The 16,295-nt window shown below is 56.9% G+C and overlaps 1 protein-coding gene across 2 annotated transcripts; it reads right to left on the bottom strand.

Annotated features, from left to right (window-relative positions):
* Positions 1-752: 752 nt before the first annotated feature.
* On the bottom strand, positions 753-16,252 carry ZNF865 (zinc finger protein 865). Of its 2 annotated transcripts, none has more exons than XM_032171224.2 (2): positions 16,027-16,252; positions 753-5,641 (listed from the first exon to the last, which is right to left on the bottom strand). In XM_032171224.2, exon 2 carries the CDS (start codon positions 5,613-5,615, stop codon positions 2,445-2,447), a length of 3,171 nt encoding a protein of 1,056 aa, XP_032027115.1. In that variant the 5' UTR covers positions 5,616-5,641; positions 16,027-16,252; the 3' UTR covers positions 753-2,444. The 2 variants fall into 2 exon arrangements, with proteins under 2 accessions (XP_032027115.1, XP_032027114.1); XM_032171223.2 differs by lacking the exon at positions 16,027-16,252 and adding an exon at positions 14,129-14,281.
* Positions 16,253-16,295: the final 43 nt, after the last annotated feature.

Genomic DNA, 16,295 nt, shown 5'->3' with positions numbered 1-16,295 from the left:
GTATGGAAATCTTTGCCACTTTTTTTTTTAATTTTTATTTATTTTTTTGAGACAGAGTCTCGCTCTGTCGCCCAGGCTGGAGTGCAGTGGCATGATCTCGGCTCATTGCAAGCTCCGCTTTCCGGGTTCATGCCACTCTCCTGCCTCAGCCTCCCGCGTAGCTGGGACTACAGGCGCCCGCCACCACGCCTGGGTAATTTTTTGTATTTTTAGTAGAGACGGGGTTTCACTGTGTTAGCCAGGATGGTCTCGATCTACTGACCTCGTGATCCGCCTGCCTCAGCCTCCCAAAGTGCTGGGATTACAGGCGTGAGCCACCGCGCCCGGCCCCTTTGCAACTTCTTTACCTGGCAAACTCCAGTTGGTTTATGTCATCGTTCAGGGATAACCTTCTCTCCAAGAAGCTTTTCTAGCCCCCCTTTCCACTCTGACAGGGTGACTCCTCTGTGCTCCCTCAACCCCTAGTGATACTTCCATGTCCCTTACATTGTGAGGCTCCATTTCCACGTTACTGCTGAACCCTGAACCCTGGGGGCACTGGCACAACGTCTGTCTCATGCTGGGTCTTCAGCATTAGAACATGGAGCCACACAGGGTAGCTGCCCTCCCATGGGTCACACAGGACTCACCCAGGCAGCGCTCTCTTACCTAGCTCATCAAGTTTCTTTTTTCTTTCTTTTTTTTTTTTTTTTTTTTTTTGAGATGCAGTCTTGCTCTTGTCGCCCAGGCTGGAAGGCTGGAGTGCAGTGGCACAATCACAGCTCACTGCAACCTCCACCTCCTGGGTTCAAGTGATTCTCCTGCCGCAGCCTCCCGAGTAGCTGGGATTACAGGCGCATGCCACCACGCCCAGCTAATTTTTGTACTTTTAGTAGAAAGGATGTTTCACCATGTTGGCCAGACTGGTCTCGAACTCCTGACCTCAGGTGATCTGCTTGCCTTGGGCTCCCAAAGTATTGGGATTACAGGCATGAGCCACCACACCCGGCCTCATCTTCAAGTTTCTGTACTGAAGTACCCTGGGACTGAAGTCCAAATTATTTATTTGTTGAGATGGAGTCTCCCTCTGTCACCCAGGCTGGCGTGCAGTGGCTCGATCTCAGCTCACTGCAACCTCTGCCTCCTGAGTTCAAGTGATTCTCCTGTCTCAGCCTCCTGAGTAGCTGGGATTACAGGCACCTGCCACCATGCCCAGCTAAGTTTTGTATTCTTAGTAGAGATGGGGTTTCACCACTTTGGCCAGGCTGGTCTCAAACGCCTGACCTCAAGTGATCTGCCTGCCTCGGCCTCCCAAAGTGCTGGGATTACAGGCGTGAGCCACCATGCCCGGCCTGGAGTCCAAAGTCTGGATTTTTGAGGTGTCCCTGGAGCACCTTTGTTCTTCAGGACCCCAGGCCCTTCTTCTAACAAATGAGATAACTAAACACACATTGCCAGGCATACATCTTACTGTTCCCAGAGCCAACATGAGAGCTGTGAACGGGCTTTTAAATCTCCAGTCATTACCCTGGAGGGCAAGTGCTAAGAGGGAGCTGTATCATGACCATCAGTCTGCACGTGGTTGTGAGGCAGCTGCGGCAGCCGGATGTGAGTTCTCTTTCGTGTTACTTGAGGCCAAGGGGCATGTCCAATTCATCTGTTTCCCCAGTGCCCAGCTCAGGGCCTGGCAGGCAGGAGGCCTCCGGAAGTGGTGGTGGAGTGAACAAAGGCTGAAAGCATCAGGAAGGGGGAGAGTCGGGGCATGTTAAGTCGGTTCCTGAGGGCAGACACTTACCTGTCTTGTTCATCTCCATTTGCCCAGCTCAGACTAACGCTGGGAATACAGCAAATCCTCAGTAAGTCCCTGTTGAATGAGAGTGAGTGAGAGACAGAAGCGCCCAGCATCAAAACTGCAGAGGAAACAAGTTTTAACTTTGTGCTTTGCCACCACGTAATCCCCACTCTTCCCGGGTGGGATGCAAGGATGGACTCCAGCAGCCCTCATGGTAAGATTTATTATTCTCCGCTCTGTACAAGCCGCGTCTGCCACCCCGCCCCCACCCCCCCACCCCAAAAAGCACCCAGCACTCCCTTGTGCCCTCCCAACTCTGCTCATACTCCACTGTCCAGCCAGATTCCAAAGGAGGGGGAGGGGCGGTTCAGACCCATCTCCGCCAAAACTTACTGGGGGCAGAGTGATGCTGGGGCGGGGGCTGATGCGGGTCACAAACGAGGGGTGGACGGAGGATAGGGTTCAGTGTCTGATGGGATGAGGGGAGGGCAGAGAGGTCGAGGATGGGAGTGATTCAGTCTTGAGCCTGTCGGGCGTGCGCCCTGAAGGTCGCCAGTCCGTCTGAAGTTCTGAAGGATGGGGCAACAGCGAGGAGGGGGGAGAGTCTGATCAGTCCTGGGAGGTGGGAGTCCAGAAGGGGGCTTTTGATGGGAGTGGGATGGGAATCCCTCGGTCAGGCATCCTTCCCGGCCAAGGTGCCCGCCCCCGCTCCAGGCCCCCCGAGGTTCTCGGCCTTGTGCGCCAGGCGGTGTTTCTTGAGGCCGTAGGTGTTGGCGAAGCCCTCGCCGCAGGAGGAGCAGCGGAAGGGCCGGCCGCCCTGGTGGGCAGCCAGGTGCTTACGGAAGTAGCCGGGATCCTTGAAGGCCTTGAGGCAGGCGGGGCAGCGGAGCTCGGGCCGCGGCGGCTCATGGGCGCGCTGGTGGCGCAGCACGGAGCTCAGGTAGAAGAAGCCCTTGCCGCAGTGCTCACAGCGGTAGGCGCGCTCGCCCAGGTGCAGCCGCTGGTGCTCCAGCAGGTTGGAGCGGTAGCGGAAGGTCTTGCCACAGGCGCTGCAGCGCTGGGGCCGGGCCACAGCGTGCAGCCGCCGGTGCTCTGCCAGGCTGGACGACTGCGCGAAGCGCTTGGCGCACACGCCGCACTTGAAGGCCCGCTCGCCAGTGTGCACCACGCGGTGCTGCCGCAGGTACCAGGAGCGCAGGAAGCCTCGGCCGCACACGCCACATCGATACGGCCGCTGTTCCGTGTGGCAGCGCTGGTGGCGCATCAGCAGGGCCGCCTCCCAGAAGCGCTTCCCGCACACTGGGCAGCGGAAACCCCGCTTCTGCCGATGGCTTCGGCGGTGCAGGAGCAAGTCGTAGGCGCCCGCGAAGCTCTGGCCGCAGAGGCCGCAGCCCAGGGTCCGTCGCACCAGGTGCACGTACTTGTGAGTCACGAGGCCCAGGAAGTGCTTGAAACTCTGGCCGCACGTGGCACAGCTGAAGCGCTCGGGGCCGGAACTGGCACCCCCGCCAGCCCCTGCCACCGCCGCCCCGCCTGCGTCCTCACCCCCAGACACCCCTGCCAGTGCCGCCACGGCCGCCCCCACCTCCCCCGCCAGCCCGTTGTCCAGCACGCTGGCCGCATCCGTGCCGCTGGAGCCGTCCGGGGGCTGCGGGCCGCCGGGTGTGGGCGGGAGCAGGCGCTCGGGGGCGGCCTGGTGGACCAGCTTGTGCCACATGAGGTTCTCGATGAAGCCGAAGGTCTTGCCGCAGGCGTCGCAGCCGTATGGCTTCTCTGCCATGTGGACCTCCTTGTGACTCATGACGTGAAAGAGATCCGGGAAGTGCTCGCCGCAGTCCGAGCAGGCGTAGCTCAGCCCATCGGTGGGCCCTGCAGACGTGCCCGAGGCCCCGGGCCCACAGGCCCCCGGTGCGCCCTGGGTGGAGGGGAGGCCGGCTGCCCCGGCCAGGGCGCAGGGCAGCTGGAGCCGGTGCACCTGGCGGTGGCGGGTGAGGCTCTGCGGGTAGCCGAAGACCTTGCCGCAGAGCTCACACTTGTAGGGCCGCTCGCGCGTGTGCACCACGTGATGCTTGCTCAAGTGGAAGGATTCGCGGAAGCGTTTCCCGCACACGGGGCACTGGTGCGGCTTCTCGCCCGTGTGGATGCGCTCGTGGCGCTTCAGGGTCTCGCGGCGCCCGAAGCCGCGCCCGCAGATGCCGCAGCAGAACGTCTTTCCTGGGACGCTGGCGCCGGAGCCTCCCGCCCCGCTGGTCCCCGCGCCGCCGAGCAGCAGCGGGTGGGCGCCCAGGAGCGGGACGGGCACGGCGCCGTACACCACCGCCGCCGCGGCCGCCGCCGCCTTCTCGCTGTCCGTGGTGGGAGGGTCGGGGGGCAGGAGGTACGGGCCAGGGGGGAAGGTGGGCGGGGGCTGCGGGGCCGAGGCCGCCCCGTCCTTGGGCGCCTCCGCAGCGGCAGCGGGCGGGGCGTGGGCGGCCTTGTGGCGGAGCAGGCTCTGCGGCGCCGAGTAGGACTTGCCGCACAGGTCACAGGGGTACACGGGCCGAGGCCCCCCGGCACCCGCCCCCGCGTGGGCCGCCTGGTGCTTGAGGAGGTAGGAGGCGTCGCGGAAGGCCTTCCCGCAGATGCCGCAGGGCAGGCGCAGGAGGTCGGCCGAGTGCGTCTTCACGTGGCGCTTCAGACTCTCCCTGCGGTTGAAGCTCTTGCTGCACACGGAGCAGGAGAAGGGCTTCTCGCCCGTGTGGATGATCTGGTGCTGGTGGAGGTGGCTGGGCTTCTTGAAAACCTTCCAGCAGAGTGGGCAGGCGAACGGGCCATCGCCGCCCCCGGTGGCAGGAGGGGGCACCCCAACACCAGCAGGGGCGGCGCTCCCGTCTGCGGAGGGGGCGGGCGCCGCGGGCGTGGCTGGAGGGCCCGAGGACACTGTGGAGGGGGCGGCGGCGGTGGCAGCGCTGGCGGCGGGTGCTGGGAGGCCCAGCGGCGGGAGCTGGGGGCCGGGCTGGGGCGGACCCCCCGCGGCCGGTGGCACGTCCTTGTGGCAGCGGCGGTGGCGGATGAGGCTGGACACGTGGTTGTAGGTGCGGCCGCAGACGCCGCATTCGTAGGGCCTCTCCCCCGAGTGCACCAGCATGTGCTGCACCAGGTGCGAGGACTGCTTGAAGGACTTCTGGCACACGCCGCAGGGGAAGCGCCGCTCCATCAGGTACTTCAGTCTTCGGAAGTAGCCCTTGTCGTCCTTGGTGGGGTCGCAGGCCGCCGCCGCGGGGGGTCCTGGCGGGGTCTGCGAGGGGGCAGGAAGTGGCCCTGGGGCCCCCGCGGGAGCGCCCAGCCCAGGCGTCACCCCCGGCCCGGACGCGGGCCCTCCTCGCTTCAGGTTCCCAAACAAGTGCTGGTGTCCCGAGAGGTCCACGATGCCCCACTGCGGCGTGGGGAAAGCAGCGTCAAAGAGGGGGGGAGGGGGCGCCCCGAAGGCGGGCGGCAGGGGCGGATCGGGCTTCTTGGCTTGGGAAGAGGAAGAGGACGAAGATGACGAGGAGGACGAAGAGGAGGAGGACGAGGACGAGGACGAGGAGGGCACCTCCGCCTTGGGCTTGAAGGTGGACGGGGGCGGGTAGTCATACTGCGGGGGAGGGGGCTGCGGCGGGGGCTGCGGCGGGGGGCCGGGGGCGCAGGGCAGGGCCGCCACTGCCTTGGCGTGTTCCCCATACAGTTCCATGGGCTCGAAGCGCTGGTGGTTGAGGAATTCCAGGAAGTCGAAGGGGTAGCTCTGGAAGTGCACCCCGTCCTCACCCCCGATGCCGCTGCTCCCGCCACCCCCGGCGCCGCTGCCCGCTGGGTTCGCCTCCATCTCCGGTGGGTGGGAGACGGGAGACCCTGTGAAGAGGAGGACGGGGCTGAGGACACGGCCGCGGCGCTGGGTCTCACCGCAGGGGAATGGAGCTGTGCGCCCACTCATCCATCCTTGTGCGGATCACCCCCTTGCCTTCCAGGTTTAGGCTTCCAGTCCCTCTGCCTGTCCACCCCAAAGGGCAGCCCTTCCTCTTCGCTCCCTGGCCCCAGGACTCTCCTACTCACCTTCACCTTCCCTCTCTGTGTTCTCAACTCCCACCACCCTCCCCATCTCTCTTTTCCTCCTCTAATTCCTTCCATCTCTCCCCATCTTTTCTGGGGTCCTGACACAGCTTTGTTGCCAGCCCCTGACACAGCTTTGTAGAGGAGACCCTCTCCTCCACACCACCTGCAAGACCTCTACTTTATTATTTGTAGAAACAGGGTTTTGCTTTGTTGCCCAGGCTGGTCTCAAACTCCTGCACTCAGGTGATCCTCCAGCCTCCACCTCCCAAAGTGCTGGGTGATTACAGATGTGAGCCAGCGCGCTGGCCTGGGCCCTCTCCACTTTCTCTCCTTCTCAGATTCCAATTGTCCAAGCATCCTGGGGGCCTCTGGACTCAGTTTTCTTTCCAAACCCTCTCAGGCCCTCTGCTGTCTCCCCATACTCCTGCACCCTACCCCACCCGCAGCCCTCCGTTCTTGTCCCTTCAGGTTTTATCCTAAAATGAGCATAATGATAAGGGGAACCACAGTTTCTATCAGCGTAATTAGGAGGGAGGACTCTGGGGCCAGAATCAAATGTAAGCCCTGCCACTTTCTAGCTGTGTGGCCATGGGCAAGTGACTGAACCTCTCTGTGCCTCCATTTCCTCATCCACACCTGAGGATGACAAAGCACACGCCTACCTCACAGGACTGTGAGGATTCAACACGCTCATATGTGCAAGGCTCTTAGGGGGGCGGTTCCTGGCACTCTGTAAGCACTCAGTACATAGAAGGTATGGACTGGGCACAGTGGCTGACACCTGTCATCTCAGCACTTTGGTAGGCCGAGGTAGGAGAGCTGCTTGAGCCCAGGAGGTGGAGGCTACAATGAGCTGTGATCACATCACTGTACTCCAGCCCGGGTGACAGAGCAAGACCTTGGCTCTAAAAATTAAAATTAAAAAATAGAAGATATGGCCGGGCGCAGTGGCTCACGCTTGTAATCCCAGCACTTTGGGAGGCCGAGGCGGGCGGATCACGAGGTCAGGAGATCGAGACCACGGTGAAACCCCGTCTCTACTAAAAATACAAAAAAATTAGCCGGGCGTGGTGGCGGGCGCCTGTAGTCCCAGCTACTCGGAGAGGCTGAGGCAGGAGAATGGCGTGAACCCAGGAGGCGGAGCTTGCAGTGAGCCGAGATTGCGCCACTGCACTCCAGCCTGGGCGACAGAGCGAGACTCCGTCTCAAAAAAAAAAAAAAAAAAAATAGAAGATATGATACTGTTATCACTGTTACTACTAGTAGTAGAAATGGGGAAGTCAGGAGAAGCCTAGAGAACTGAAGAAAGTCAGTATGGCGGGGATGCACTCTTTTAATATTAATAGGCGGTAGACAGGAGAATTTGCTTGCCTGGGAGAAACAAATTCCAGCAAGGGGGCTGGCATATAGTCAGAATGTGGTCTGACACAATCCAAACACAGACCCTGGGCTTGGAAAGACCTGGGTTCAAATCCCATCTCCACTGTGATCCACACTTTCTCCATGTTTAAAATGGGAGGGACCCCTATACTGCAGGGAGATTCAAGGGGGTTGGAACAGAACGTAATGAAACACATGCATCAGCAGAATGCATTCAACCCCCTGAGCTATTTGTACCATCCATGACATCACACACCTGGGCTAAGCCTAGCAACAGAAGCAGGGAGCTTGAGTTCCATCCTTGCCCTTAGTGGGGCTTCTCCTGACCCCCCACATCCTTGCCCTTAGTGGGGCTTCTCCTGACCCCCCCATCCTTGCCCTTAGTGGGGCTTCTCCTGAACCCCCCCACATCCTTGCCCTTAGTGGGGCTTCTGACCCTCCACCCCCGGCATCATTGTCTGGCACCTCCTTTACATGACTTTTCATTCCAGATGGCAGGTATCCATGTGTGTACCCCACACCACGCCAGACCCTCAGCTCCCGTAACTGATCTCTGAGTTCTTAGTCTACTTGCTGGCCTGGGGAAGCACCTCCACCAAGTGGGTGGAGGGTCAGTGGGTGAAGGGCCCGTGAGGTCTGACCCGCTTCCTGTCCATCATCCCTACCTGATGGGGGCCGGGCTCTAAGCCCAGCCCACTGTGGGGGTCAAGGGGGATCCTTCCAAGGCCTGGACCCTTTATCCTCTATCCATCGGGCTGCTCTCTCCTCGCACAGGTGAGGGGCGTCTCTTCCACCCCCACCCCAAACGCCATCCTGGAGTGAGATATTTTTAGTCTCCAGCTCCGGGTGTCCTTGTCCTTGGACGAGACTCAACATCCCGTGCCCTTCACACCCCCTCCGTTTAATCTGATCTCCGGAAAGAGGACAGGCGTGGCTGGGGTGGTAACTGGAAGGCTGTAGGCGGAACCTAAGTTGGGGAGACAGCTCTGGAGGGGGCTGACTGGCCAGGGAGGCAAACACAGGCCATAAGGATGCAGGGAATAGGGGGTGATTTAGGGCGCTATGGGGAGGGAGGGCAAGAGTGTTTGGGGAAAGAAGCCCCTGACTAGCTTGTCTCCACTGGAGCACACGTTAATCATAGCTGTCACTGATTGGACATCTCCTAGAGGCCTGCCACGGTTCTAAGCACGTTACACATATTAATTCACTGACTCCCCACAATGCTAAGAAATAGGGGCAGGTGTTCCTGCCATTGGATAAATTAGAAAACTAAGGCACGGAGTAAGAGTCTGGATCAATGGGCTTGAACCCCATTCCCACCCTTGCCCCCAGAGCAGTGTTTCATCGGGCTGTCCCCCGAGTGAAGGAAGGTGAGGGGAGAACTACCAGGATAAGAGCTTTATTTAGGGGTGTCTTCTGGGTTATGAGGGGTGTCTATACAAGGGGCCTGGTAGGAGAAGGTGGTGGTTACTTTCTCTTCTGCCTACAATGTTCTCCCCCAGATTTCAACAAGGCTCCCTCTGGAGCCTCCTTGGGTCTCTACTCAGCACTCCCCACCCCATCACTCTCTAGCCCCTCATCCAGCTGCAGGTGTTTCATTATAGTTATTGCCACCAACTCATGTTATTCCTTTTCTGTGTGTTTACTGTTTGGCCCCTCTCTAGGAAAGCAAGGACTTGGCCTGTCTTGCTCGCCCCTGTGACCCCAGCACTTAGCGTAGCACCTGGCAGTGTGGGTGCTTGACAAATATTTGCTGATATGTGAAAATGAAACACCACCTTCCTAAATTACCAATGGGTCCGCAAAGAAATCATACATTAGACAATGCTGGCCAGGCCGTGGCTCACACCTGTAATCCTGGCACTTTGGGAGGCCGAGGCGGGAGAATCACCTGAGGTTAGGAGTTTGAGACCAGCCTGGCCTACATGGTGAAACCCCGTCTCTACTACATTTATAAAAATTAGCCAGGCTTGGTGGTGGACGCCTGTAATCCCAGCTACTTGGGAGGCTGAGGCAAGAGAATCGCTTGAACTCAGGAGGTGGAAGTTGCATTGAGCTGAGATCGTGCCACTGCACTCCAGCCTGGGCGACAAGAGCGCGACTCCATCTCAAACAAACAAACAAAAAACAAAAAAACTGCTTAGCAATTAATGAAAATGAAAACACAACATACCAAAGCTGAGGAGGTGCAGCCAAAGCAATGCTCAGAGAGAAATGCACAGCTGTGAATGTCTATCTTGATATTTGTGGAATGAACGAAGCGATGAGACTAAGCTGATCAAACTCCCAGAGGAACGGAGGGGGACATGTAGCAGAAATAGAGTTAAATGATCCCAGGGATTCCTGGGAGAAGCAATTCTGGGGACAGTGATGTTATGAGGAGGGCACTGAGGGCAGGGTGTGGAGATGCTGAAGGGGATACATCAGTGGTGGACAGAATTGGTCAGCCTTATGATAATTTCCACTAGGAAACCAGAGACATTCCCTCGTTCACACAACTCAAGCCTAAACTGGTATCTTTTTAAGAGGGGATGTCATAGGAGGGTTTTATGCGGAGAGAAGCATGATGGGAGGGACCCCCCCCCGCCCACCACTACCACCACCAAGGGACAGGAGTCCCACAGCAAGTGTATTAATGGTTCACATTTATTGTTTGACCAGTTTGATATTTGTCATTGCCCGGATGCGGCATAGTCCTGTACCATTACTGGGCCCATCTTATAAGTGGGGAAACTGAGGAGCAGCATGGGGAAGGCATTCCTCCAAGGTCATATGGCCAATAAAGAGGAAAGCAGGTAACTGATTCCAGGTCCTTCTGATGCCAGACTGTGGGCCGTTCTGCTGCAACAATGCTGCCTTGTGATGAAATTCTGGTTTGTTAATAAGAGTAACGTAACGTGACATACAACACTGGATGTGTGCTTTCTACCAGCCTAGCACTCTTCTAACTCTGATGTGTGTTAGCTCCACGAATACTCCCAGTAATCCTAGAAGATGGTTACAATTATTGACTCTGAAATACAAAGGAAGAGACTGAGGGCCAGAGAGGTAAATTAAAGTTCCAAAGTCAGGCCAGGCATGGTGGTTCATGCCTGTAATGCCAGCACTTTGGGAGGCCGAGGTGGGTGGATCAACTATAGTCAGGAGTTCGATTGAGACCAGCCTGGCCAATATATAGTGAAACCCCGTCTCTACTAAAAATACAAAAATTAGCTGGGTGTGGTGGTGCACACCTGCAGTCCCAGCTACTTGGGAAGCTGAGGCGGGATAATTGCTTGAACCCAGGAGGCAGAGGTTGCAGTGAGCTCACGCCACTGCACTCCAGCCTGGGTGACAGTTAGACTCTGTTTCTCAAAAATAAAACAAACAAACTTCCAAAGTCACATTGTTAACTAGTGGCAGGGCCAGTGGTTGAAGAGAGGCAGCAAGGCTCCACAGTCCCATCACATGCTGTCTTTCAATACTTCTCCCTCCAAAATGAAGGAGGACCCCCATCCCACGTTATACTGGAAATGCATTGCTCCACCCATCTCCCTGCCACCGAACCCCAAGTCTCTTGGCTTGACCCAAGACCAGGACAAGTCACCAACATCTGTTGACCTCTAACAAGCATTGTGCTTAGGTGCCTTATGTGGCTTGTTTCATTCAAACTTCACAACAAACGTGTTAGTATCATTCCCATTTTACTGACAGGAGGACTATAACCAAACAGTAACCCCATCTTATTCAAAAGCCACAGTCCTGGCTGGGCACGGTGGCTCACGCCTGTCATCCCAGCATTTTAGGAGGCCAAGGCAGGCGGATCACCTGAGGTTGGGAGTTTGAGACCAGCCTGACCAACACGGAGAAACCCTGTCTCTACTAAAAATACAAAATTAGCTGGGCATGGTGCCACAAGCCTGTAGTCCCAGCTACTCCGGAGGCTGAGGCAGAAGAATTACTTGAACCCGGGAGGCAGAGGTTGCAGTGAGCTAAGATCACACCATTGTACTCCAGCCTGGGCAACAAGAGCGAAAACTCCTTTTCAAAAAAAAAAAATGCCACAGTCCTTACAATGACCTCCACAGTCTCCTGGCTGCTCTTCCAATGTGCCCACTCCATTCCTGCCACAGGGCCTTTGCACTGGCTGTTGCTGCTGCCTGTAATACTCTGACTCTCAGGCAACCATCTCGCTCACCCCTTCACCTCCTCCCCATCTTTGCTCAATTGTCTTCTCAATGAGCCTCTCAGTAACCAGTGACCTGTCACCCAGGCCCACATCCTGATCTCCCTAACCCTGCTTCATTTCTTTCCTTACTGCTCAGCATCATTTATAACCTCACATAGTCTACTTCTGTGCCTTGATTTTGCTGGTCTCCCCATCCAGATGATCGGCTTCCTGAAGGCAAGGAATTTTATCTCTTGCTCACTGTTCCATCCCCAGGACCTACAACAGTTCCTGGCTTGATACATTTTTGTTTGAAGAAGTGAATGAATGAGGCTAGGAAAGAAGGGAGTGATTTGCTCAAAGCTGTGAACCCTAGTAGAATCCAGGGCGGCCGGGCGCGGTGGCTCACGCTTGTAATCCCAGCACTTTGGGAGGCCGAGGCGGGCGGATCACGAGGTCAGGAGATCGAGACCACGGTGAAACCCCGTCTCTACTAAAAATTAAAAAAAAAAAAATAGCCGGGCGTGGTGGCGGGCGCCTGTAGTCCCAGCTACTTGGAGGCTGAGGCAGGAGAATGGCGTGAACCCGGGAGGCGGAGCTTGCAGTGAGCCGAGATTGCGCCACTGCACTCCAGCCTGGGCGACAGAGCGAGACTCCGTCTCCAAAAAAAAAAAAAAAAAAAAAAAGAATCCAGGGCTCATCCTCCTAATCACTTCACTTCTGGGGTTGGGGCGCTGTTAAGAGCAGCCCCCCAGTGGGCCACAGTTGTCCATGAGAAGGGGAATTTTTACTCTTGTATAACTTTTTGGTGTGTGGCTTTTGGGAGGGACAAGATGACAAGACATAGGAAAATCCTGGGGGAGGCCATCCTGAACCACAGCCCCCCAGCTCTATCTCTTTATCCCATGATTTCTGAACACGCATATATACTCTTGGTTTTTATTTTTTTTCACTGCAGCCTCGAACTCCTGGGCTCAAGCACTCCTCCCACCTCAGCCTCCTGAATAGCTGGGACTACAGGTGCACACCAACCACACCTAGCTTTTTTTTTTTTTTCCTGTAAAGACAGGGTCTCACTATGTTGCCAGGGTTGGTCTTGAACTCCTGGCCTCCAGCGATCCTCCCACTTTGGCCTTCCCAACTGCTGGGATTACAGGCATGAGCCACCTCGCCTGGCCTGTATTTTGTTTTTTAATCACCTGCCCCCTCAACTAGCATGTCCGCTCCATGAGGTCAGGGATTCTTGTCTATTTTGTTCTCTGTTGTACCCCCAATGTAAAGTAGGTGCTCATTAAACAGCTGTTCAACAAGTGTTTACGAATGAACGTATGAATGAATGAAGAACATTCTGGGCTCGGTAGAGCTGACAAAGGCTAGATAATTTATCCCAGTGCCCTCACCTCCAAAGCCTTTTGAGACCAAAGCTTCCTTCCTCTTGTTCTTCCCTTCGAATCTTCCACTCCACCCTCACCGGCCTCCCCTGCTGTTCCTCCACTCACCATGCTCGCCGCCACTTCAGGGCCTTTGCACTTGCTGTTCTTACTGCCTGCTCACCCAGATCTCTGCATGGCTAAGCTGCCTCTTGTAATTCAGGTTTCACCTCTAAAGTAGTTCATCAGACTCTCAGAGAACCCAAAAAACCCCGTGTATCTTTTTTGACGCGTGTCTGATCAACTAGACTGTGAGACCTCGCACAGTGAGAAGACTGTGTGTATTGCTCCCCTTCATGGCTGTATACACTCTTCAGCTAGAATAGTGAATATGCGTTCAACACAGAATGAATGCCTACGAGAAAAGAAGTTACACCCTAGTGAAGTCCAGGGTCTTCCCTAGGGAGTCCAGGACGATGGCATGAGAGCTGGGTGAGAAGCTGCGGGTCAGGGCAACAGTTGCTCATGACATAGTAAGAGGATGAGGAACATTCTGGGAAGGAAAGCTTCACCGCCTCACTGCGGGACACTGTTCTGTGGCAGAAGTAATGAAGATGGGCGACCACTATGAGGGTGGGGCGACAGGAGGTACAGGAGTATTTCATGGGAGCCTGGAGCTAAGCAGGCGGATATTTCTACCTGAAGCGGGAGAGGATGTGAACGTGAAAGAACTCTAGAGGGAGCTGTCCCGCTGCGAGGGGGGGTGGCTTTGAAGGGGGTATTCTTAAGGGGAATCACTGGAGGACCTGCAGAAGGGAAAAAGGCATTCTTGGTGCTGACCAGAATAGAAAGTATTTTCACACCCACGAAGGGGCGTTCTGCTGGGGATGGAGGTGGTCAGGGCCATTGGGGGCTGTTGCTGTGTATGGACAGAGATAACGGGGGACAGTTCTGCTGCAAAGCACTAAGGCAACACTCTGGGGAGAATTACATAGAGGATACTAATAAGAGGGTTCACCAGCAGCTGCCCTACGTGGGGAGGGGCAATGCTGATGGCATCTGGAGGCTGAGCTGGAGGAAGCAATGACGGGGGGCGCTATGTGGAGGGATCCTACGAGGAGGTATCATTTGGGGGCCCTGGCAGCCGTTTAGGGGATCGCCACGAATGAAAGCGCTTTGGCAGTCATCCTAGCTGGGGGCGTTCATGGGGGAGCTATCTGCAGTGGTCCTACCGGGGAGCAGTGATTGGGGGTCCCTTGGCAAGGGCCCGGCGGGAGCTGCACTGACTTGCTAGGGGTTGGGGGACGTTCTGGGGACCAGAGCGGGCCAGGGCGGGGCCCCCCGCCCCCGCTGCACCCGGGCCCCCGGGCCACGCACCCCGTCACTCACCGGCGCCGGGGTCTCCGCCGGGAGGAGGCCGAGGAGGCGGAGGAGGCGCCGCCGCTCCGGGGAGACCCGAGGGCCCGACCGGAAGTGCCGCCCCCTCCCCCCTCCCCGGCAGCCCCGCGCCGCCCGCCTGCCCGCCCGCCCGGAAGCGGAAGTCGCGCCCGTTCCCGAGGCGCCGGCGTGGAGGATCGGAAAGAGGAGGCGGTGGCGGGGACCAGGAGGGAGGAAATGCGCTTGCGCACTGACTCGGGGACGCGAGCGGTGAAAGCCCGGGCCGCTTCCGGTGGGTGAACTGAGCCAGGTGCGCCTGCGCTCTGAAGGCCCGCGTCTTCTCCGGGAACCCCGCGACACGCTCCGGGCGTCCGGTTAAGCCACACCTCCGGCTCAGGTCTCACACTGAAGCCCCGCCCCCTGGCACTGAACCACGCCCATCTCACGGCGTAATTATAAGCCCCCTACTGCCTCAAAATCTGCCTTCTTCCCCTCGCCATCATGTAGTTTCTCCTGTTCTTCCCCCTCTCCAAGCTCCTACTCTCTGGAACTTCACCCCTCCCTAAGCCACGCCCCTTCCATCCAAGCCCCGCCCCTTGCATGTAAGCCCCGCCCCTTCACCCCATAGCATTTAAGCTGCACCTCGTGACTTTTGAGTGCCTCCCACCTCTAAAGCATTCTTTTAAATCGGTGGTTGTCAAGGATAGTTGGGAGGCCAGCAGCATCCGGCTGCCTGTTCAGACCATTCGGAATAGAAGCCCTGAGGTTGGGGTCTAGGGATCCGTGTTTTGAAATACTGTAGCTGATTCTGCTGCATGCTGGTCAAGAGCCAGGCATGGCTTTACCACACTTGACACTGCCCCGCTGATATAATCGCTATAATCCCCGCTCCCAACTCAGCCCCATCCCAAACAGCCAAACCCAGGCCCATTCAGCCCCTCCTGTTAAGCTTCCACTCTCCCAGGAACTTCCCTTAGATACACCTCTCTTAGGTACTTCCTTCTCTCCCCACCGCCTCCATAGCAGTCGTGCGCTCCCCTCAGCACCTTCTCCTAAGTCCCACCTCTAACACCCTGTTCCCTCAAAGTTTCTCCTTTAAGCCCCGGCCCCCGGCCCCGAACCACGCCCACCTCAGAGCTGAATTATTATAAGCTCTGCTCCTCACCTTAAAATCTGTTCTCTTGGCCTGGCGTGGTGGCTCACGCCTGTAATCCCAGCACTTTGGGAGGCCAAGGCAGGCGGATTGCTTGAGCACAGGATTTCAAGACCAGCCTGGGCAATATGGCAAAACCCCGTCTCTACAAAAAAAAAAAACAAAAAACAAAAATTAGGGTGGACGCGGCGGCTCACGCCTGTAATCCCAGCACTCTGGGAGGCCGAGGCGGGTGGATCACGAGCTCAGGAGTTCGAGACCAGCCTGGCCAAGATGGTGAAACCCCGTCTCTACTAAAAATACAAAAATTAGCCAGGCGTGGTGATGGGTGCCTGTAATTCCAGCTACTCGGGAGGCTGAGGGAGAGAATTGCTTGAACCCGGGAGGCAGAGATTGCAGTGAGCCAGATCGCGCTACTGCACTCCAGACTGGACAACAGCAAGACCCCGTCTCAAAAAAAAAAAAAAAAAAAAATCCGTCCTCCTTGCCCCACTCTCACGCAGTTCCTCCTGTTCTTCCCCAGCTCCAAGCCCCTACTCTCTATTAGATCAACTCTATCCATTGTCTTTAAACCGCTCTCACTTTATGCGGACCAACCTCTTTAAGCCCCACCCAACTCTAATCCTCTTCTAAGCCCCCTCCCCAGTTCCCCGCCTAACTGCCCCGCAGCCTCAGCCCCACCCCTGGCTCATTAGCCCCGCCCCAAGCCACACCCCTTATCTCTAAACCTTACCCAGACTGTCAGTCCTGCTCATACCTTTGTCTTAATTTTTCCTTCCAAACAGTAGGTCCTCAGGACAAGGAGGTGGGGCAGAATGGCTGCAGAATTTCTGGGAATTGGCTAGCATAGAGGCGGTGGGACCTGGGGTCAGGTCTGCATGGAAGGTTCAATGTTTTAGTTAGATTGGATGTGTACTGGGAATACAGCTGACCCTTGGACAACACGGGTTTGACCTGCAGGTTCACTGAGAGGCAGACTTTTTTTCACCCAAACACCGACGGAACACACAGTATACGGAGGGCGGA

Source organism: Hylobates moloch, unplaced genomic scaffold (assembly GCF_009828535.3).
Source record: "Hylobates moloch isolate HMO894 unplaced genomic scaffold, HMol_V3 SCAFFOLD_12, whole genome shotgun sequence".
In the NCBI taxonomy this organism is placed as follows: domain Eukaryota; kingdom Metazoa; phylum Chordata; class Mammalia; order Primates; family Hylobatidae; genus Hylobates; species Hylobates moloch.
This window is presented reverse-complemented; position numbering and strand designations above follow the sequence as displayed.

What these genes read in the sequence shown, in the direction of transcription:
- ZNF865 (XM_032171224.2), bottom strand. Translation starts at nt 5,615, where the DNA reads ATGGAGGCGAACCCAGCGGGCAGCGGCGCCGGGGGTGGCGGGAGCAGC.